This window comes from Hevea brasiliensis, chromosome 12, assembly GCF_030052815.1.
Source record: "Hevea brasiliensis isolate MT/VB/25A 57/8 chromosome 12, ASM3005281v1, whole genome shotgun sequence".
Classification (NCBI taxonomy): domain Eukaryota; kingdom Viridiplantae; phylum Streptophyta; class Magnoliopsida; order Malpighiales; family Euphorbiaceae; genus Hevea; species Hevea brasiliensis.
The window spans coordinates 44,756,144-44,779,391 of NC_079504.1; the positions used below are offsets into that span (position 1 = coordinate 44,756,144).

The window sequence follows — 23,248 nt, forward strand, 5'->3', positions numbered from 1 at the left end:
AATGTTTAAAACATGCCATATAATAAAACAAATTAAAAGTAGCAGCATAATTAATAGATAAATGAAGAAAAGTATTAAAATAAGTCATGCGCCACATCTAGGTCTCCTTATATGTCACCTCGATCGAAGAACTCGATGTTATCCCCCTTCTTCCTAATCTTCTGGATCACCTTGTGCATCCTGTGGTTGGTTAGGTTGTCCTTATTGTCGTCCTGATGATTCCCCCCTGCAATATAATGCATAGCACTTTGTTTATAGTGTCCAAATAGACCCGCACCAGATGGAATATGACTTAAGGCATCGGATTGACATGGTGCAAAGTATTGATCTGGACCATATCCACCAAATTAAGTCGAAGCATAGTGTGATGACCCAATACTAGATGGTTTGCCAAAAGGAGCAAATAATCCGTCAAGTGGTGTTTGCGGCTGCTGACTCTCACTGAAGTTGAATGTGCTTCTGCTTTTCATTTGAGATTGAAATGACATCTATGTTGCTGATGGGCCAGGCATTGATGGGGTAGGCACCCAACCAGTGTAATGCGTTGGGATAGTTTCTGAATATGGTTGGCATATTGTGGATGGAATAGGATCATACAGTGCAGGCGCTGAGGGAAGAGGATCAGAAGGATTAGGCACTGATGATGTGGAGTAAGGGTGGAATGCGACAGGTGGGGGCAAAACATCACCAGGCAGAGAGGGTGGATGCCCTGGCTATTGTCAACATCGAACAGGACGTGATCGACATTGTCCTACTCTATGTGAGGGCTCAGATTAGTTGATGGGTTGGTCCTCTTCCAATTCATCTATAAAAGTTACTGGTTGATGTGCGAGCTGAGAAGGTGGCATCTGGCAAAGCCAACTTTCTTGCTCTACAGCAATCATCATTTTCCTCAACATACGCTTAACTTATGTCACATTTTCTGTTGATGGGTTCTTTAATTTGAGCAAACAATCCTCGATTTCGTCCTCCTGTAAAAAAAAAAAAAAAAAAATCCATGCATTATTTTATATTTTGGTTTAAAAAATATAAAATGATTAATAGTAAGTATTTAATAATGGAAAAATATGTATTGTAAATCATTATCATAGAACCAATAGTAGCTCAATTAATTGAGATCCAACGTTTAGCAACTCGACAGTACCACTCCATATATTCAAAATGATGGTGGAATGGCTGTACTATTTCTTGCCCTTAAACAATGAGCTATTCTCGCCTATTTCAATGATTAATATATGTCGTATGGTTGTGCGCCCAATTACTCTCACTAAATTAGAGAGTAATCTCGTGCAGCTCTTCTATCTGCATTGGTGGGCATGGAATAAGCTGAACCAATCCAAATTGCCTGAGCACCCTGTAAGGTTGTTGCAATTCCATAATATAGAAGTAAACTAATGACACCATTGCCTTCAAAATGGGACGTCCCTGAACATACATGTCTGGCAGCTCATCCAATGATTTATCATTATATGGTTCCCATGTAATTTTCAAGTTAATATTAAAAAACATTAAGTCATTATAAATGTAAGGAAAAATATAACATATTATTATTTTAACTAAGATTTATGGAAGTGTGGTTTACATCTTGAGGACGAATCTAGTCAAGGTTGTATCGAATTTGTGGTAATCAGTAATCTAGCGAGCTCTACTCCACCTGTTAATAGCTAAGAAAAATTTATATGTAATGCAATAAAAATCAATTTGCTCATTGCTTAATAGAAAGAAAATATAGTTGTAGGGACATACCTAGCACCTAGTAGTGCATCATCAGGTGTTGATGGATCTCTTATTGATGAAGAAATTATTTTAAATCTCTCCCAGACCCAGATCTACAAAATGAATAAGGGCCTTGAAATCTCCTTCGTTTCAGTAACAGCAACATGACATAGCTCACGATAAAAGAAGGCTAAGCATGCTCCACGCCAACTGTATGTCGTAGCTTCCCTCAAGTCTTCTAAAAGGGTTAGGAACATCAAGTTTACACGTGAGTTTTATTTGCTAGTTTGTAACCTTGCAAGTGCAGGGATCGTTAATAAGTAATATGAATAGAATATCGTTCCCACGACGAATTTGTAAGTACCAAGCTGGACAGCAACTTTGACTATTTAGGCTATCGAATATGATAAGAGAGATTTAAATTAAACTAATTTAACTAACTAAAGCTGTTGAGAATAAAAGAAGATAAAGCAATAAACTTAAACTTAGAAAGCTATTAACGAAAATAATTTCAGAATTAGAATTTCACACTTTAACCTTATTATGGACTTAACCTTATCTATTTAGCAAATTGAGAATTGTTACCTTGATAAAAATTAATCCTAATATATCTTAAGTTATCTCTCAAGGTATCTAAAGTGTATTTTAATTAACCTAAGCCCTACTTTTGTGGAGATCAATCTTAATTAAAACCCTTTAAGCTCTTTGATTAATTATGAAGCTCCATAAAGGATTTCAGCTTATCTCTAGGTCAGATTTTCTAGGTTCAAAATTCTGATTTCTAATATTAATCTTCATCTTTCAGTTCTTTAGTTAGTATCTTACATCATAACTAAGTGGGTACCAACACATAGCATGTATTAAGAACATAAAAGATTGAATCAAAGAATAAAACTCAGATTTGTTAAATAACTTTAATATAGATCCATAACAGAATTTGAGAGCGCTACTTCCCTAATTCTAGAATTAAACAAACTACTCACTCATGGTTAGTTTAATAAACATAATAATATTAAAATAAAAGAACATAAAACAATCTAAAAAAAATAGAACAAAAGAAACCAAAACAATGATATGTAGCCTTGGACTTTTAGAACTTCAGCTGAAAATTTGAGCTTTGATGTAGACTCTCTCCAAATTGCTTAGAAAATTAGGGTTGAAAGCAAAACAAACTCTCTTGCTTGTTTCTGCCTTCTAGTATTTATATCAGTACTTAAAGGTCTTGTTTTAGAGTATCAAAAACCTTAGAAGTCTATTCAAAACGAGTGCAACAAAATACAGGTTGAATTAGAAGTCTTGTCTAGCTTTTATAAATTACTTGTCTGGTCGAATTAGAGTGCAACAGGTGCCAAGTTAAATTACTTTCATTCAAAAAAGATGAGCAAAAACAAAACTATTTCCTTTTATAAAAGAAGGAAACTGTAAAGTTTATATATTGTGAAAACATCATTTTCGAACCAAAAATAAAAAGGGGGAATATACTGAATAAAAGGAGAGAAGGAAAGGAAGTACTCTAATGAGGAAAAATTCCTTTAAAGCCAAGAGAAAAAAAAGGCAACTATCTAAAACAAAAGGGATCCACAATTTTAAATTGTAGTCACACTTGTGATATTGAGAGAATTCAAAGGAGATAGACTATATTAAAAGCCAATTTCAATTTTGAAAAGGCACAGTGGACAAAAAATTGACAAATCAAAAGGATAGTCATATGCTTATGACACACATTAAGTAAACTAAACTTGATTAATCATGTCAGTTACGCCTCATTTTGGATCACTGCACAAGAGAAACGAAATTGGGAATGAGAATCCGCAAAAACCAATCCACACCACTTACTGCCAGCTTTCCCCCTCCCCAAAAAAAACAACTACAAGGACAAAATATAGGAGCAAAGCAACAAGAGAAGAGTTACTAACAGAGGATGATTTCAAGGACTTGTTGAGGGAGGGCTGTAGATGGAAGCAGAGAGCTTCATTAACTTTGGAGCACAATATATGATATGCCTGATCAACTCTATTGCACAACAAGATGTATTAGCGCCTATCTGATCAAATTGATAAAAAAAAAAAAAAATTCAAACAGCATATCTAGGAAGCTCTGAAGAAACAGATTGTCTGGGTGGTGTAGTTGGTTATCACGCTAGTCTCACACATACTTCTAATCTTTTTTTGCTCCGATCTTAAACCAAATCTTCAGAGGCAAATCACAAAGACACCCACAAAATCTGCTAAGATTTCACATCCTCATCTTTCAGTACTCCAAACAAAGATGCAAATTCAATATTTTTCGCTCTCAAATCGCACTCTGGGACTGCCCAATTTATCACGTTCTCATATGCACTCATCTTTTGCACCAGCTCCTGGTCTCTCTATTCCAGGGTTCAGATTTCATTCCAAATTTGGGTGTTGCAATTCAGTCAAAAGGTTATCCAAATCACTTGGTGGTTTGAGAAGATATGGTGGATTGGTTATGGTCAGTTGTGGAGTGTTAGCAAATGATGGTAGTGATGAAGGTAAAGACGATGGGTTTTATATGAGGAGGTGTGTGGAAATGGCAAGGAAGGCAATTGGGTGTACAAGGCCTAATCCTTTGGTGTGCTGCGTCATTGTCAAAGATGGCAAGATTGTTGGTGAAGGGTTCCACCCAAAAGCTGGTCAGCCTCATGCTGAGGTAACCCCACGTTCCTTTCCTTTTGTCTCCACATTTCGTTTGCCATTAAATCTGACTGATTGTTTTGATCTTTGGTCTCGTTTACATGTATTGAGTGTCTCTTTGTTGTGGATAAATTTCGTTTTCTGCTGTTCAATTAATAGTGGCTGGATCTAAAAATTGCGAGTATTGAGTTTGTTATCCATGGCACCCGAGACGGAGTCTGGGCGTGTTTTGAAGAAATTTTTTCTTTCGACCTTAGGTGATCAGATAACTTTCATAAAGCTCTGGGATTAGTAATTCTTGCCTGATTTAAATTATTGATATTGTTCAATTTGAAATGTGTTTAGCATTCTTTTGAGCAAACATTGAAGGTTAAGGTTGAAAATGAAGAAAGAGTTTCAAAATTTTGAGTAGATTATGTTTTGAGGATTTTCTACCTTTGATTTGCTGACTTATGCAACTAACATGCATCTTTCCTATTCTTGTGCAATATGGTGTCTACTTTTCAAATCAGTGTCTTTTCTTGACAAACTGTTGTCAGATAATTTAGTTCAGGTATTTGCTCTGAGAGATGCTGGAGATTTGGCTGAGAAAGCAACAGCTTATGTGAGCTTAGAGCCATGCAATCACTACGGGAGAACTCCACCCTGCACTGAAGCCCTCATTAATGCCAAAGCTAAGAAGGTGGTAATTGGAATGGTTGATCCAAATCCAATTGTGGCTTCAACAGGGGTGGATAAACTGAGACATGCAGGCATTGATGTAATTGTAGGTGTAGAAGAAGAATTGTGCAAGAGGCTCAATGAGGCCTACATCCATCAAATGCTGACTGGAAAACCTTTTGTTACACTCAGGTATCCATATATTCCCTTTGATAGTTTTGAAGCAAATCATTTATCCTGAATAACTAATATTAAGGAGACTATTTTTAGTTGGTTAATGCTAGTGCTTGGATTTTTTTTTCCTTATTTTCTTTGAGGATCTGCTTTGGTATTAACTTTGTTCTTAGCTAATATAATTGTTGAAGTATTTTAACTCGAGGCATCTGCCTAACATATAGACACTCCCTCTCAGTCAATGGCCACCTTTTAAATCAACTTGAGGAAGGAGTCACAGAGTGTGGCGGATACTACTCAAAATTGTTACAGGAATATGATGCAATTATAGTTTCTAGCTCATTAATTCACAAGTTTTTAGTTCCTACATCACAAGAACCTGGTGCCAATCAACCCCATTTGTGTCATAACTGCAGCTTCTCGTTCTTCTCCAATGAAAATCCGTTCTGTAGAGGAAGAAGCAGCATCCAAAATGATTATATTTACAGACAAAGAGACAACTGTTGAACCAGTAACAGCTCAAAAAGGAATTGAAACTGTGGTATTGGATGGGATATGCTTGAATGAAATTTTGGAGTATGGTGAGCGTCGGGGACTGTGCAGCATTTTGCTGGATTTGAGGGGAGGGTTTGATGAGCTTCAAGGGCTTCTTAATGATGGTATTGAGCAGAATATGTTGCAAAAAGTCACGGTGGAAGTATTGCCATTGTGGGATGAAAATAGTACCAAGAGTTCCTTTGTGGCTTTGAAGAGTGTTCAGAAAAGACTAAAAGTAAATAATCTACAGCCCAGGATCTCACATCAGAGCATTATACTGGAGGGTTATCTTTAGTGCAAGTTGTCTGAACTCAAGGAGACAGCACATATATTTTCGAGCAGAGCCCATGTTGAGCTTACCAGGTACTCCATTTCACTATGAGCTTCAAGAATAGAATGGAAAGGTTTATTTCATGCTTCCGTTATTCCTTTGCTTACATCGAGAAACAGTAGCATAATGCCCTGAAAGGTCCTGAACCAACAAATTTGACCTTCCCTACATTTGCGATTGCATGCTGCTTTAATATTATGTTTGCAAATTTTCAGATGCCTGAAAACATTTTCCCTTTTTTTTTAGCAGCTTATGTGTTAACAACAAGCTGCACTGAGAACTTTCTTGAGATATGTTCACTCTTATGCCTTATTTTGATTGCTTCACCATATTAATGCCTGGGGTATTAAAGCTTTATTTTGCAGGCAATTCCTTGACCTGCCCCAGAGATAAATACAATGGGGAGTCTTCATAAGAAGTTTAAACACATAATAATAATTTTATATACATGTATCCACCTATACACATTAAATTATTACATGAATTATATTACAGATGTCTAGTGTATGCGGATGCCTCAAGCATTCGGACCAGCATATATTCATTTTTCCCACACTCAGGGTCAGACACTTCCAAGGTGTTCAAAACAGCATTAGAGGAATCGACAATATTGTCAAAGCAAGGAATCTGTTATGAGAAAGGAGTAAAGCAGTTAGGAGGTTAGTCTAGTAGTTAAATAGGAAGATTCTATTGTGCTAGTATATTGTAATTACTCTCCAGTCAATTGTAATCGTAGAGAGCAGTTATAGGATCCAAAGAAGTATAAATAGGAACTTAATTGTAAAGAGGAGACTATCCAAGATCATTAATAATCAAAGATATCTCTCATCTCTGAAATATTCTCTTTCTCTTCTTTTCTACTCTCATCTCTTTTTTTATCTACTTCTATTCTTGTCTCATCTATTTCTATCTCCCTCTCCCTATTTCTCTGTTTTAGTAAGTGTGCAGACTAATATGTAACAAATTGGTATCAGAGCTGTTAGATTGGTGGGCAACTACTGAAAATTTTTCCATGGGAGTAGCATCTATGGTAGATTACTCTTCTCAAAATACCAGGTTTCTTCTATTCTTCTCTTCTTCCCTCTAATTCTTCTTCTTCTCTGAAAGTCTTTCCTTCTTTCCCTCTATTCTTGTTCTTCTTCTTCCTCTTCTTCTTCTGTTCTTACTTTTCTGATCTATCCTCTTCCTCTTTTGTTCTCCTTTCTTCTATTTCTCTTCCCTTTCCTCTATTCAGATTTCTTTTCTATTCTTCTTTCTTGAATTCTTGAATCAAATTTCTCTCTTCTATCAATTTCTGGTTCTTTCTTCTGTTTCTTTTCTTTAATTTTTCACCTGCTGCATTTCAAGAAACCTGTTTCTTGAAATTCTTGGAATTTCTAGAAACCTGTTTCTTCCTCCACCTTTTCCCTAATTTCTTCTCTTTATTCTTTCTTGAAATTCTTGAAATCCTTGTTTCTGTATCAACTTTTCTCCCCCAGTCCCTATAATTTTTCTTCTCTAAGAAATAAAATTTTCCAACATTCTACTCAGCCTTCTACATGGTGATCATGGAAGACCATCATTGGGAACAAAAATTACTTGATAGGATTATGAAGTTGTTGAAAGAGGATTACAAAGGTAGAAAGAATTTTTATTACAAAAATTAGAGAAATATGAGAAGTCATTTCAAGAGAAAATTGACAAATTGGTGGAAGCAATTCAAGTGGTAAAGGAGAATGTTGCAGTCTTTAATAATGAGGATCCACTTCTTGAAAATTCAAGTGAAGAACAAGATGTCTTTGATGAAACTTCCAATAAGAAAGACAAGTCTATTGAGATGGAGCAAGATCAGGATTTTGTTTTTGATTTGTCTGGTCCAATAGAGGAATATGAGGAGGAGAAGGATAAAGATGGTGATGATAGGAAACTAGAGTTGACAACGGGTAATGCAGAAGTTAAGCCTGAAATTCTTGCTGCACAAACTTTTGGGGATGTTCCTGAAAACAAGAAAGATAAAAAAGCTACAAAAAATGTGGTTACGGTAAGCAAGTGGCAGAATTTTAGGAGCCAAGATGGTGTGTTCAGCTGTTGTAATCCTACAAGTCTCATAGAAGATGAATGGGAAATATCAAGAAGGGAAAGGAAGAAACTTCAGCCATCAAATGGTATTATGATCTTCAAGGAACAAGCATGGAAAATTTGGAGAAGAAAAAGAAAAAAAAAAAAAAATTCTTTGTTCATTGACAGTTCATACTATCACTTGCAACTTTTAGCCAATTCTATGAGACATTTCAGCTGAAGCATATGATGGAAGTTAACATTTGGTATTCCAAAATTCAGGGAATTAACTGGCCAGCAAAAGAAACTATGTGGGATTCTCACATTCTGTCGGCTGATGAGAAGGCAGCACCTAAAATTCATTTCAATTTCCAGCATTTTCTTCGTTCTTGAGGACAAGAATGATGTCAAGGAGTAGGGAATGTTATGAGTAAGGAGTAAAGAGGTTAGTCCAGTAGTTAATTAGGAAGATTTTATTGTACTAGTCTATTGTAATTACTCTCCAGTCAATTGTAATTGTAGAGAGCAGTTATAGGATACAAAGAAGTATAAATAGGAACTTAATTGTAAAGAGAAGACTATCCAAGATCATCGATAATCAAAGATATCTCTCATCTCTGAAATATTCTCTTTCTCTTCTCATCTACTCTCTTCTCTTTTCTCATCTACTTTTATTCTTTTCTCATCTATTTCTATCTCTCTCTCCCTATTCCTCTGTTTTAGTAAGTGTGCAGACTAATATGTAACAGAATCATGATCAGAATCACATCACATGGTAGAGTCACTCATCCAATGGAGGTGCTCAATGAAGGGCCAATGGCAATCGAGGCATCTTTATCAGATAAGGAAGTTCCGATTCAATATGGAAGGGTTTAATGAAGGAATCTCTGTTGCTGAACCAAATGTTTGGATGAACGTTGCAAGTGAAAAGAATGACTATTCTGGAAAAGAAGTGCCTGAAAGATTATGCAGGAAACAAGCATTGCAAGTCGACAATGACAGTGAGCAAATGGAAGCACCTCGACCCGAGTAAATGTGGCTAGCTTCCTTTCTACTGCAGAAATAAAGTAATGATGAAATGCAGAAATAAAGTAATGATGAAATGCAGAAAGAAGATGATATGGATTATCGCCTCCAGCAGCTTTTCAGAGGTGTTTATTCTCCCAGTAAAAATATGTGCAAAATGGAGTCTAGGATAACTGAAGCCAGCCAACAGTGTTTATCTCCATTTTTGGTTCAAATCTCTCATGTAAAATTGCAAGCACCTTCTCTACAAGTCTTTTGTCTATTAACTCATCCCCCATCAATCACTTTCATTAACCACCTTCATAAAATATGTTAGAATCTTTCTGTCTCAGTATCTCTCATACTTAGAACTTCAAAATCTCCTAAGATTTAGTCTGCATATGCCTGGTTTTGTCCCTTCCAAAAAAGCTCCTCCTTGAGCTCATCCCAGGCCTCCTTAGCTGATTCACAAGCCATAATTCTTGGACACAGCAGAATGTATGGAGGTTAAAGCCTTGAACCTTTTTGCACATTGCTTACTATGCATTTTGATTTGAGCAACAGAAGGATTATCAGGCAAAGGCGGAGGTGCCCTGCCTGTCTCAACAAAATCCCATTGATCAAGAGCCTTGAGATAAGCTTTCATTTTCACTGCCCGCATTTGGTAATTTTCTCCTGAGAAAATAGGAGGTGAAGGAGGTATGAAGCAGCTGGAAGCCATTGACTGTCAGTGTTTAAGGATTTTGTAGCGATGGTTTTTCTCCCTTGTTTTTCTTTCGCAGCCCCTTTAAAGACCAGAGAAGCTCTGATACTAGTTGTTGACTTTAGAGCTCAAGAAACATAGAAAAATGGCTATTGGGAGAGGCAACTTCCTTTCATCCACAAAACTTTTTATATCAGATCATAAAATCAGTAAACATTGCTTTTCACCTACTAAAAGCAGTAATTATGTTTCAGGCATCACTACTGGTGGATGAGGTTTTGTTCCTGACTTCTTGTACTTGTATGCTTGATGAATAATTTAAGCATGTCTCACATCTGCAAGGCAAAATGGTGAACAAATAGATGTCTGTTTTGAAATTTCTAATTGGTTATTTTTGGAATTCGTAACAAGAATGAAACGGGAAACGTTATGTACATATATATATATATATATATATATATATATATATATATATATATATATATATATATATATATATATTGGGTCTTTATAAATATGGCACAATAATGCATTTATATGGTACAAATATAAAATACATGTATCATTCTATAAACAAGAGAACATTACATAGAGAATGAGAATTATATTAGAGTATTATATAGGGATCGCTCAAGCTCAATTGCTCAAGCATCGGTCCAGTATATGTCCATTTCTCCCACATCATCAGGGTCAGACACTCCCAAGGCATTCCAGACCGCTTTGGAGGCGTCCACAATATTGTTTCGGCAAGGAGGTTGATAATCATGATCAGAATCACATCCCATGGTAGAGTCACACTCATCAACTACTTTGGCCTTGACGCTTTTTCCATTTCCATGGATAGTAATATAGTTCAAGCACCTACTCTTGTTGTCAAACCATCCTGTGGAAAGTGCTACCACCAGCTCTTTATCTGAATGGAATTTATTATCACATTCAGATGGTGCACCCCCGTCACCACCAGCTTCAAAACTGTTCACTGTTAGCTTTGCTTTTGTGTGGCTGCTCACTGGTGGTGAACATTTGTAAGTAGTGTAAAGCTTGCCATCTACGCAGCAATCTGAGTCGTTTTCTTGGTTGCATTGTCCTGGGGGAGGCTTTCTACCTCTTATCTTGCCGCTGGGCTTGCATGTCTGAGATTCTGCACTGCTTATGACAAGAAAGAGAAGACTAAGGAGAAGGATGCTGGAGCAAACTTGATTCTTCATTTTTTTGCTTTCCTCTGTTTATCTGTGTTGTGTTGTTTTATGATGGTTTGGTGTGAGTGAAATGAATTGGCATATGACTTTATATAGAGAGAAGGTACTGAAAATAGCAATTATTTAATGTGAAATTAGGACAAGTTTGTGATCTTTTCAATTCAAATAATTATGCCAGTGGTAAATGATGACCAGTATCAAAACCTTACATAAGGTACGGTGAAAGGTATAGGAGGAGGATGAAGACAAAACAGAATTAAAAGAACTTAAATTAATACAACATTGGCTGGTGTTTTGTATTTTTTTCATTTCATCAAGCTTATGATACCAACATATTTCTAGAAAATCATAATTTTAAATAATTAGCAAAAAAGTATAGCAGTAACATGTTAATATGAGCCCATATTGGCCCAACTATGAAGAAGTTACATTAGAGGTTCCACAAATATAACCATATGTTAATAAATGATATAAATATATAGAGGATCATTTCTGTAAGACCAAGAAAAGAAACATTTTTTTATGTTACATGACACATTATTATTTAATATTCACAAGATATGCGGAGGAATTTTCAAACATGCACTGTAGTATGATTTATGCTTCAATGTGGATTTGTAGCCATATTCCTCCAAGACTATCATCCCCTAGGACTGGGAGACGGACAGTATAATATAATCCATTGCAGTGCCACAACTGTCCTCACTGCATGCAAATGCCGTTGACGATTCCTTCTATATACGACTAGCACATTCACAGTGATACTGCTCTATATACAGAACATACATTGGATGGAAGATTTCTCCAGGGAGAATGCTTTCTGCATATATTTGAATGCTTCACCTCAGCTACTTTGTGAGGCTTTTATAAGAGAGGATGAGAACTGCAATCTCCACCAAATCTCAGTAGTTAACTGGCATTTAGTTCTGGGATCAGGCATTTAAAGCTTAAAGAGTCCTATGAGTTGGGCCGACCATTTGTTGAGTGCTCACAAGCGTTAGTTCTTTCTTTTTGCAATAAGTTGTGTTTGGATGACTTTCTCAGTTCCAATTGCTTCCTGAATGTTACTGTGAACTTAACTGCGAAGCTCATCAAGGGCTAACATTTAACATGGTTCCTCGATCAGAACACCAAACTATGGAAATAAATTACGTGCCAAAAGAAGAATGAAGTGTTAAATTTTGGTACAAAGGAAAAGGGAGCACCTATCTAACAAGGACATCGCAATATAGAACTAATTGTTGATAAGAAAGAAAAGGAAGAGAAGCCAGATATATCACCCCTCCCCACCACACCCATTCCCTCTATATGAAGATTCTGGCTCCACTAATGTTCACATAGGTTATGCAGAGATTGGAGAGAGTCCATCATACAGCATATTTGCTTCACGCACACACACTATGCAAGCATATAAAAGCAATTAATGTAGACAATTCACAGCAAAGAGGGGAAAATAAACATACCTCTTCTATGCAGAATAAGGAAGCAGCACTGATGAAGGTTGCGGGTACTACAATCCAGTGGCAATCATCCCAAAGTATTATAGGAAGAGTGAGATGCCAAAGGACCAGAAATCTTGATGTCGAGCGGGTGTATGAGAGTGGAATGGGAATTCCCATGAGTTGTTAACAGACACCAATTCCTTCCTGCAAACATGAGATCTTTGACTCCTGCACCATAATGAAAGTGTTGCTGGAAGATTATTTATTGGTAATTACTATGGTAGATTCACCAGCTTTCATTTTATTACTTGAGTCTAGTTATGTTCCCTTCTGTTGCAAAGTAAAGCATGAAGAACCCACTAATTTTAACCTGATATTATTTTCAAAATTCCCGATAACACGATCCAATAGTTTGGAATTAACATAAAACAGGGCTGAGAAAGCTATTGGTGAAAAGTATGGAAACCCCACCAATCAGAATGAAAAGCTTTAAACAGTCAATTAACCTGACAAGGAAAATACAAGCTGATTTTTCTGTGATTCCTCTAAGTTGAGCAATTGAAGGCATTGGGAAATGAATTCAATAATGCAGGGAGGCCGATGCCTAGAACTGAGTACCACTGCTAGATCATCTACTTCAAGCAAATTCCTGAGGTCTCGGACAATATCTGAACCATAAATCACATGGCACTGCAAATAAAAACTTTTCAGCCAACTTCATTAAATTAGAATTTAGAAACTGTCACAAGAGCCAACATTTTTTCAGCGAATCTGACTCATTATTTCTCAAACACAGAGGCCTATCAAACAAGTTTTCATCTCGATGTTAAACCAATACAGATTCAAAGTATGATGCATCTATGTAATTACAGGACCATCATTCAAATTCATTTCTTTGTAAGCATCTTAAACGATTCATAATGTAAACGATATAATTATGGATCCCCTCAATATTAAATTGCTCCTGTTTGTTCAGCAGAACATCTATTATTACCAGTCAAGCTACCAAGGAATTAGCCCTGTACTCTGGCAAAAAGAAGCTGACCTTAAGTGCAACTGGAAGGCCATAATATAATGCAAAAGAGCATTTTTAAGGGCAGCGTCATTAGAATTGTCAACCGTAGCAATCACATGCCCGGCAAAATCATTTGTACCCGAAATCACCTCTGTCCAGGCTTTCCTTCCCTCTTCAAATCTCGAATAAGAAGCCTCCGTCCTAAAATCCAGCAACAGCGCCAATGCCGGAGCTGTCAACTGATAGGGCAGAGAAGAAGCCCTCAAAACAGGGAAAAGCCACGGCAATAAATGCATCTCCACCGCAGAATTATAGACAGCTATGACGGCAGCCGCTGAAGTGAAGGCAATCACTGGAGGAATTAATGATAATATGACTCGCGATTGAAGACTGCAGAGTAAGTGGCGGATGTGGCGAAGGGAACGTCTGTGTTCGACCCATTTCTTGTGGGTGTAAAGAGAGCGCTTTTGCTGCATTCCGTGCTCTTTTACGCTGTCAGCCCAGTCGGGGATTGCGCGGAGAAGGTAGATTAGGGTTACGGTTTTAGAGTGGTCAGGTGGGATGGAGGAGTGAGAACAGAGAGTTTTGAAGGAAAGGACGGGTCTTGGGGGTTTGGAGAGTAAGGTAGTTAGGTGTAGTTTGAGGACAATTTTTGAGAAAAAGTTGGAGGAAAGTGAGAATTTGGGTAGTGGAGATTCGAAGGGGGTTGTGGATGGTGTCATTGGTGGTGGCTATTAGGGTTAGGGCTGGAGCTTGGAGGGAGAGAAGGGAGGGAGAGGAGATGGTCCAGGTGAACACGGACACGTACAATGGAACATGAACATGAACATGAACAAGGCAGTGGCAGCAGAGAGTAGATGGGATAGTTAAATCAACGTTGTTTGTGAAGGAGATTTTTTACACATGTTTCCATTTTAAATAATTATGTAAATATAAAATAAATAGTTACCCAAATGCTCTCCTTCCACAAAAGATAGATTTCTTTCTATTTACACATAAATTAAAAAATGTAATTAAATAATAAATTTTATTTTTTAAATATATCCTATATTCATATTATTTTATTAAAAAATTAAATAATAACACACATTATTAAATTATTATTAAAATTAATAAAATTTTCTTCTTTAATAAAATTACAAAGTTAAAATTTAAAGATTAAATTGTTGTGACATATCAAAAATTAATTTATAATTTTTTATTAATTTAATTGTAAATTACCATATTTTACAGTCACTGCTCCCAATTCAAATTAATTCCACGACCAAACAATACCCTCATTCTTCACCAATCACTGACAATCTTGAAATTATTAATTCTTTATTACATTTATTACATCTCCAATTCCCAATTAAGACACAGCAAAGCCATGGAAGAAGCAATACCAGTCCAGGACCCACCAACCCAAGACCCGAACCCAAACCCACTAGCTACAAACCCAACTCCCCTTTCACAACCACCACAAGTAACGGTAAATGCTACACCACCACCACCGGCAACCGTTGTTTTAGCATCGCCTTCACCTTCACAACAACCACCGCCGCCACCCCCTCTAGCAGCTGCTTCTCTTCCTCCCAAAGGCAAAAAGAAAGCGCTTGATGGTTATGTCCAAATCCAATACTGCAGCTACTTCAAGATGCGTGTTGTTCTCAAAGATATTCGTTCCCATTTACTCGAGTTACACTTAATAATCCATTTCCACTTTTTGACTATTTGATCAGCATTTGTGATTGAGATTTTTGTTTTGGTATTTTACTTTGCTTGAATTCATTCTAGGAATTTAAGGTGTAATTCATCTAAATTTGTTTAATTTTTATGCTAATTTGGTTCATAGCCTCGTAGGCGTGGTCTTTTTTTAGAATTTATTTTGTTTGTAATCATTTTGATATGTTTCAGAGCAGGTGATCTCTTTCTGGGCTTGTAGTGTACTGTTTACTAGTTACAAATCCTCTAGCCCCTTTTAGAACAATTATTAGTTGAATATGCCCACGACCTCAAGTACTTAATTATCTTGCATGATCAAATTTTAGACCCAATTTCTTTCAGTTTTTCTACATTTTAAAAACCTTGTCTTAGCCTCTATATACGATGGAGAGAGTAAAATGGTGCGGTAGACAATAGTGTTCCACTTCATAGTAAAAGTGCCCCTTTATAGTTTTTGGCGCGTTAACCTTTTTATCATACCTCATGTGTTTATATTAAGGCTAAGGAGGCTAAATTCATTCTTGTTGTTGAAGGTGCTTCAAACAGTGGACTTTCGGAGTTGCAAAGGAGCTGATGAACTTTGAGAGAGTAAACTTACTTATGTGTAGTTTTGTTCCATAAAAATGTGCATAGTTTAATAACTATATACCTATAGATAGGGGAGAGCAGTTTTCGGTTTAAACCGAAAAATCGAACCGAACCGATTGAATTCGGTTCAATCGATTCGGTTTTAAAATTTAATCGGTTCAGTTTGGTTTATAATTTTGATAATTTCGATTAATCGGTTCGGTTCGGTTATTTTCATAAAAAATTCAAAAAAACCGAACCGAACCAAAATTATTAATATATATAGGAAATTAAAAAAATCAAACCAAATTGAATCAAACCGAACCGAAATCAAAGAAAACCGAACCGAACCGAACCTTAAGATTTTTGAGTTTTGATTTCTAATTTTTTTTTGTTTTTATGTTTTTATTATTTAGATTTAATGTTAAAAATATGAAATTTTATAAATTTCGGTTTGATCGGTTTAAAGTTGAACCGAACCGATATTTATCGATTCGATTCGGTTTGGTTTTCTCTTATCAATCGGTTTGGTTCGATTTTTAGAATTTTTTATTTTCGATTTTCGATTTTATCGGTTCGGTTCGGTTCGGAACCGAACCGACCGTTTGCACACCCCTACCTGTAGATGTCCTGAACGCAAATTTTATCTCTGGCTTGACATGCTTTATCAAATCCAATTTTTAACCTTTGTTGAATTGGAATCTTTGCTAACTGCTGTATGTGAGTTCAAATTCATTGTCTATAATCTCTTAGTTATGATTATGTTGTAGTCTTCATTGTCTCCAACTTACTGCAATGGAAATTATCTTGGAATTCTCTTAATTTAAAAATTGTAATAATTTGAGATTTAAGAAATGGTATTCATGGATTCTGAAATAGGACATAACTTGCTTGATCTATTTGTTTAATTATTAAAAGAACTGCAAAATGAAATTAAAGCAACATATGTTTGTGAAAGCCTACGATCAAATTCAGATGTGTAATTCTAAGCAATAAGAACTTCTGCGCAGCCTATACTGGAAGTCATTTTAGCATAATTTGTTGACATCAATAATTAGAAAACTTTTTTATCTTATTTGTACATGAACCTTGTAACACCCCTATTTGTATAGCCTGGTATATTTCACTGTTCCGGTGACCGGTGTCGGTCCGGACAATTAAGGGGATTAGAACCATACTCAAGACAACTTGAGAAGCCATAAACACAAATAATTAGTAATGTTTAATTAGTTAACTATAAATAAGAAAAACAGAACATAAGAGGTTAAACGAGCCGAGAGTCACAGCGATGAGTGACCTCCTCGGGAACGACTGCGAAGTCATTTTAAACTCAAATTTTGAACCGTAAAAAGTGACGCTGCGGTTCTTAGGACCCTTATGAACACAGTGGAAAGGAGAAAATCACGAAAAAGAACTATTAAGTCAGTCAAATAATTAGGTCAGAGAGCCGAAAGAAATATTAGATTATTTGCAAACCAGGATGAATCGACGAGGGGCAATTTGGTCAATTGATCCCGAGAGCTGATTCCTGACCTAACTGTCAAATAAAATCGGAGAAAAGAAAATTTCGGAATCGAGAATTAAATTAAAGAACTAATAGAAAAATAGAAAAAAAAGAGAAAAATGAAAAAGGTAAAAAGGTGATGACATCATGCATGATGCCATAAATAAATTAATTAATTTAATTAATTAATTAGGTTTTTGTGGTCTTCCATAAACCAAAATAAATAAAAGAAAAGAAAAAAAAATTTATTACTTCTCCATTCCCGTCACTCCCTCTCTCCCATTTCTCTCTCTCATTTTCTCTTCATTTCCACCATTTTTGAACTTAGAAAGCTTGCTTTTCTCTAGTTTCTTCCCATAAATTTCTTAAACTCCAACACAAAATCACACTCTTAGACCTAGATACATCACTTGGGAGTAAAAAGGAGAAGAAAAAACTTGAAGAAGAGAAAAGGAAAAAGGGAGTGAAATTGAAGAATTGGAATTCAAGTGAAGGTAAGTAATTTACTTTGAAATTTTGGTTTTGATTCACATGTATTAAGTTAATTTAACTTAGATTTTAATCAAAAAAATCAAAGGAAATAATTTTTGGGGGACTTTTAGTGAATTTCAGCCACCCATGGATGTATGAGAATTTGATGTGTTAGGAATGAATTAAAGGTGTTAGTAAACTTACATGAGTATGGTAGTAAGATGGAAATGCATAAATGTGATTAATTGCAACAATTAAGTGAGTTAGGGTTTGAATGTTAGGGTTTGTGAACCAAATTTTGGAGAAATATATAAATGATATCTTTGACCAATTGTGGACTGAAAAATGGTCAATAATGACCAAAGGAAATGTATGGGAATTGTTAGAATGGAAGACAAATTCGTAGGTCAAACCTACTTTGAAGGACCAAAACAGGAATTTTATAAGCCCAATTGATATGCCACCAATTGGAGATGAAAATAGACATAAAATAGCACAATTTTCATTAAGGAACCATGGCAAAAAACTGACTAAAACTTGGTGAACCAATTGACCAAATGAACAGTAACTGTTTATTTGGTTATAACTCGAGCTAGGAAGGTCAAAAGGACCTGAGATTTTACCAGTAATTAGATAAGACATAGATCTAAAACTGTCATGAAGAACACCACCCCAAATTATGCCATTAACCTAATCAAATTATTGAGCAAAGTTGAGTTATTGAACCTACAACTCTGCAGAATTGCCATTGAGCAGTAAAGTTCCAATGGCTATAACTCTCTCTAGAAAACTCCGATTTAGGCGATTCTTGAACCGATGGAAACCTAAGACATAGTAGAACATTTCGTATGAAGGAAATTAGACCAAATTATGGACTTAACTCGATCAAATTACTGAACGAAGTTGGGTCAAAAATCTGCCAGAACCAAAATTGCAGCATGAACAGTGCACGTGAACAGTAATTGTATTTTGGCTATAACTTGAGCTACAAAACTCCAATTGGGGTGATCCAAAAATGAGAATACACTTAAGAAAATAAGGAACATTTTCTATTAAGGAAGTTTTGCCAAATTCCAACAGTAGATGGACTAATGAAACAGTGCAATTTAGAACTCCAAAATTGAAAATTGGCAATTTTGCCAAAATGACCTAAGCTTTGAGAAAATGGCCAAAACCAACAAGTTTAATGACCAAAATGTGGTATGTGGGTGAAGTTGGAGTTTCCATACCTATTAAGCCTTAGAAAGTCAACTATTTGACTTGAATAGTGCAGTGAATGGTAACCCGAAACACAAAATTTAAAGAACGTCGAATTTAGCACGTTAGAGCTAGGTAATTGTGACGCTAAATTTATTTTGGATTTACGTTAAGTTCTAGTACTGAAACATTGTAAAATTGTGTGTTTCAGTTGAAAAGAATATCGGGAAAGAACCCGAGGAACCAAGTCGAGGCTAAGGGACGACTCGCTTGAGGTTTGTGCACAATAAATCCTATTCAAGCATTTTACCCTTGAAAAAAATTGATTTAGTACGCATTATAAATTTATGAACTTTTGTGTTGCCACCTTGTGATCAAATTGTAACTTTGGAAATTGATTTGATTTTTGTATGCAATATTTGAATGAAATGTTTGAAATGGATTTTTGATTCACACTTAGCATGACAGTTACTTATTATTCCTCCTCCATTTATGGGGTTGAGATCGTTTATTTTGCTCCCTCTCTGGCTTGCCAGTTGAGGTTGTAGATCGGATGAGTACTCATTAGCTAGCTAGCCACCTTCCTCATTGATTTCGATTAATGGGATTGAGATTGCTTTGTCGTGGTGTACAACGAGGCATTGATCGGAAATTTTGTCATGGCTTAAGTTGTGTATGACTTTGGCAACACTGTGTTTATGAAATTGTTTGACTAAATTGTGTTTAATAGATTATTTGACAAGATGATGTTATTATGAACTTTAATATTTGTGAAATGTGATTAAGAAACATTTAAATTGTGTTTGGCAATGAATGATTTATTTATTGCATTTTTAATTTTTATTGTGCACCACTGAGTATTTTTATACTCAGCAATAGCTTATTTTGCTATCGCAGATAAGAGCAAGGAGAAAGCAGCAGAGTGAGCTGCTGTTAAATCAAGGACTACTCTGACCATTTTGTACGGGTATTATTTTATACCCTTGTAGATAATCTTGATGTAAATATAAAAATGTTGTATGTATCAATGTAGTTGAGCAGTTGTAAATAAATTGTAATAATATTATTTTGGATTTTCTTCTGTAAATTTAATATTTGTACATATGAATTTCCTGCTTTATGTTTTGTGAATGGAATTATTAAATATTCTGAGTTGACAAATTTGATTTGGATTGTGGAACTGTTTTGGAATGAATTGATTTGAGTTGAATTGTGAATTATTGAAGGTTGGGAGTTGTGAAATATTTTTGGAAGTTCTTTTTTACAGGTCTATGAAGAACTGGTTTCTCAAAATACAGATGGAACTCTGTCAAAATTTTTATAAAATTTGCGGCAAAATTAAAATGGACAAAATTTTTTATTAGTATTTAAACTTGAATAAATGATTTTAAATTCTTATCAAAATGCTCACCACTTTCAAAATGTAAGAAAATTGTTTTAAAATCCCTTGTAGGGTACTTAATGAGTTATCGGTAGGTGAAGTTCGGTAGTTAATTAAGTATTCTACGGGATCATGTTATGCCTTACAGAGGGGTAAGGTGTGACAAGCCTATCTCTTAGTTTCATAAACAAATCACTAATTGGTATCATCAATATCACTTCATAATTATTATTATTATTATTCTAAATGGGTCATTTCTAATTGCGAAATCTGTGTATTAGTTTGTGGGACTTGCTTTTGAACATGTAACCTGTGGTTTTCAAGGTTGAAGCCGCTAATGGAATTATATAAATAGATAATTGCTGAAGCAGTCACCACAATGAAGCCGTCACCACAATGAAGCCTAAGAATGAACCTGCAAAGTAGCTCTTACCAAGTGAAAATGGGATTGGGTAAGAGCCTAAGGAGCAGATTCAGGAAGTTAAGCCAGCAGATCAGCCTCAATCAAACCGAGTTCTTGCAAAACCATATAAAAGTAAGGAGGCTATAGATCTTAAGGAGCAATCATGCTGCATAGGTGGATTTGCTTTTTGCTGGAATTTTATAACCTTTTTAGGCACTAAACCAGTCTACTATGGGAGAACAAAGGAATCATTTTGGGCTACTTAAGTGGCCTTGTAGGGAATGAAGGTTCTCTATTATTGTTAGTTAAAGGAAAATAATAATAGAATGCTTTTGTCACACCTTACCCCTCCGTAAGGTATAACATGATCCTGTAGTGTACTTAATGAATTACCGTACTTCGCCTACCGATAACCCATTAAATACACTACAAGGGATTTTAAAATAATTATATTTCTTTTTGAAGGTGGTGAGTACCTTTAATAGGAAATAAAAACTTTTATTTGAAGTTTAAATGTTAGGTAGAATTTTTGAAAATTTCTATTTTTCCACAAATTTGTAAAAATTTCGGCAGAGTGCCTTCTGTATTTTGAGAAAACAGTTCTTCAAACACTTGTAAAAAGGCACTTCTAATAATTGTTTTCACAACTCCCAACCTCCAAATATAACTCAATTCAACACAATTCAATTCAAAGTCCACAATTCAAATCAAATTTGTCATCTCAAAATATTTCATAAATTCATCCACATTGCATTTTATATTTAATTTATATATACAAGTCTTAATTTACAGAAAGAAAATCCAAAATAATATTATTATAATTTACTGTACAACTGCTCAACTTTACATTAGTACATATGAAACTAAAATATTTACATCAAAATAACTACAAGGTATAAGTAAATACCCGTACAAAAAGGTCAATGAAGTCCTCTGTCTCAATAGCAGCTCACTCTGCTGCTTTCTCCTTACCCTTATCTGCGACAGCAAAATAAGCTATCGCTGAGTAAAATTTACTTAGTGATGCACAATAAAAATTTAAAATGCTGAATATAAAACATTCACAATTAAATCATAAGTCAAACAAATTACAGTCCCATTTCACAATTTTGAAATCAAATTTATAATACAATTTTGTCAAATAATATAATAAACACAGTGTTGCCAATCCATACACATCTTAGGTCATGACACAAAATTTTCGATCAATGCCGCGTTGTACACCACGACAAAGCAATCTACAACCTCACTAATCGAAATCAATGAGGGAGGTGGCTAGCTAGCTCATGAGTACTCATCCGATCTACGACCTCAACTGGTAAGTCAGAGAGGGAGGAAAATAATCGATCTCAACCCCATAAATGGAGGAGGAATAATATGGTACTGTCATGCTAAGTGTGAATCCAAAATCAATTCAAAACAATTTATTCAAATATTTCATGAAAAATCCAATCAATTTCCAAAGTCACATTTTCATTCACAAAGTGGCAACACAATTCATAATTAACATAGAGATTTCATAAAGCATAGCAAATCAAAATTTCAATAAGAAATACTTAATTAGGTTTATTGTGCACAAACCTGATTTGAGTCGCCTCTAGGCCTTAACTCAATATTCCTTATGCTTTTTAATATCCTTTTCAACTGAAACACACAATTTAAAGTGTTTCAGTACTCAGTTAAATTGTTTCTAATAATAAAATCCAATAACTAAATTTTCTTGTTACTATTCACTTCAATTCATTTCATTAGTCAACCTATAATGTTGACCTTTAATACACACTAGGTGAATTAATTTTAATGTTATCAATATATCACATTTTATAATCCTCAAGTGTTAGTATATGTTACCAATTTCATTTAAAACTTATTGCATTTTATTACAAATTTTCATATTTGATGCACTACATTGATCTAGCTAATTGACTTATTTCCCTTTGTTTCTGGGTCCTGGTCAAAAGAGCAATATTGTAGGTTTATGTTTTAGTGACATTTTAGCACTAATTTCATGTCATTTGGAGTCTTCTGAACCAAGTTATGATTATTTTACTATTGCTGGTCAAATTGCCTTTTTATTGTGAACTTAGGTCATTTTTTGGTTATTTCCAATTATGGCAGGTTTTATACCCAAACTTGGGCAAGTATTTTGACTTACTTAGGGTCATTTCTGGATTTGGTGGTCTTAACCAAAATTGTAGCCCTATGTCTAAGATTTCCAACGATATAAATTTCTGGTCATTTGGATCTGTATACAAGGAGTTATGGTCATTTTCGTAAATACTGTTCAATTGGTCAAATTTCAGAGTTGCAATGTTACCAATCCGGATTAGGTCAGTTTTCATGTCACTTTCTGGAAATAATTTAGGCCTGCTTTCTTCATGAAAGTTGGCCTATTTTATGTCTAGTTTTGCCTCCAATTAGCCTCATACCAATTGGGGTCATAATTTTTCACTTATAGCCCAATTTGCATACTGCCCTTACTAACCTAAATCTGCATTTGAGAATTTACACTTCTAATGTTTACCATTCACATTTCAATTTGGTCAAA

The 23,248-nt window shown here is 35.2% G+C and overlaps 4 protein-coding genes across 4 annotated transcripts; 2 read left to right on the forward strand and 2 right to left on the reverse strand.

Moving 5' to 3' along the window:
• Positions 1–3,472: 3,472 nt before the first annotated feature.
• LOC110642522 (riboflavin biosynthesis protein PYRD, chloroplastic) lies at positions 3,473–6,298 on the forward strand. The gene is given in 4 exon segments (XM_021794610.2): positions 3,473–4,386; positions 4,924–5,222; positions 5,429–5,597; positions 5,599–6,298. Coding segments are annotated over 4 exon segments (1,308 nt in total). The 5' UTR covers positions 3,473–3,984; the 3' UTR covers positions 6,037–6,298.
• A 4,034-nt stretch (positions 6,299–10,332) lies between these two features.
• On the reverse strand, positions 10,333–12,473 carry LOC110642524 (kiwellin-1-like). Its single transcript, XM_021794611.2, has one exon. The coding sequence runs from the start codon at positions 11,023–11,025 to the stop codon at positions 10,462–10,464; it is 564 nt and encodes a 187-aa protein (XP_021650303.1). The 5' UTR covers positions 11,026–12,473; the 3' UTR covers positions 10,333–10,461.
• Positions 12,474–12,543: 70 nt separating this feature from the next.
• On the reverse strand, positions 12,544–14,296 carry LOC110642525 (voltage-dependent chloride channel 1, chloroplastic-like). Its single transcript, XM_058130694.1, has 3 exons — positions 13,623–14,296; positions 12,965–13,148; positions 12,544–12,686 (listed from the first exon to the last, which is right to left on the reverse strand). Exons 1-3 carry the CDS (start codon positions 14,193–14,195, stop codon positions 12,544–12,546), a joined length of 900 nt encoding a protein of 299 aa, XP_057986677.1. The 5' UTR covers positions 14,196–14,296.
• Positions 14,297–14,842: 546 nt separating this feature from the next.
• Positions 14,843–21,038, forward strand: LOC131171225 (uncharacterized). The gene is made up of 2 exons (XM_058130695.1): positions 14,843–15,184; positions 20,757–21,038. The coding sequence occupies exons 1-2, from the start codon at positions 14,843–14,845 to the stop codon at positions 20,964–20,966; spliced, it is 552 nt and encodes a 183-aa protein (XP_057986678.1). The 3' UTR covers positions 20,967–21,038.
• The last annotated feature ends 2,210 nt before the right edge of the window (positions 21,039–23,248 follow it).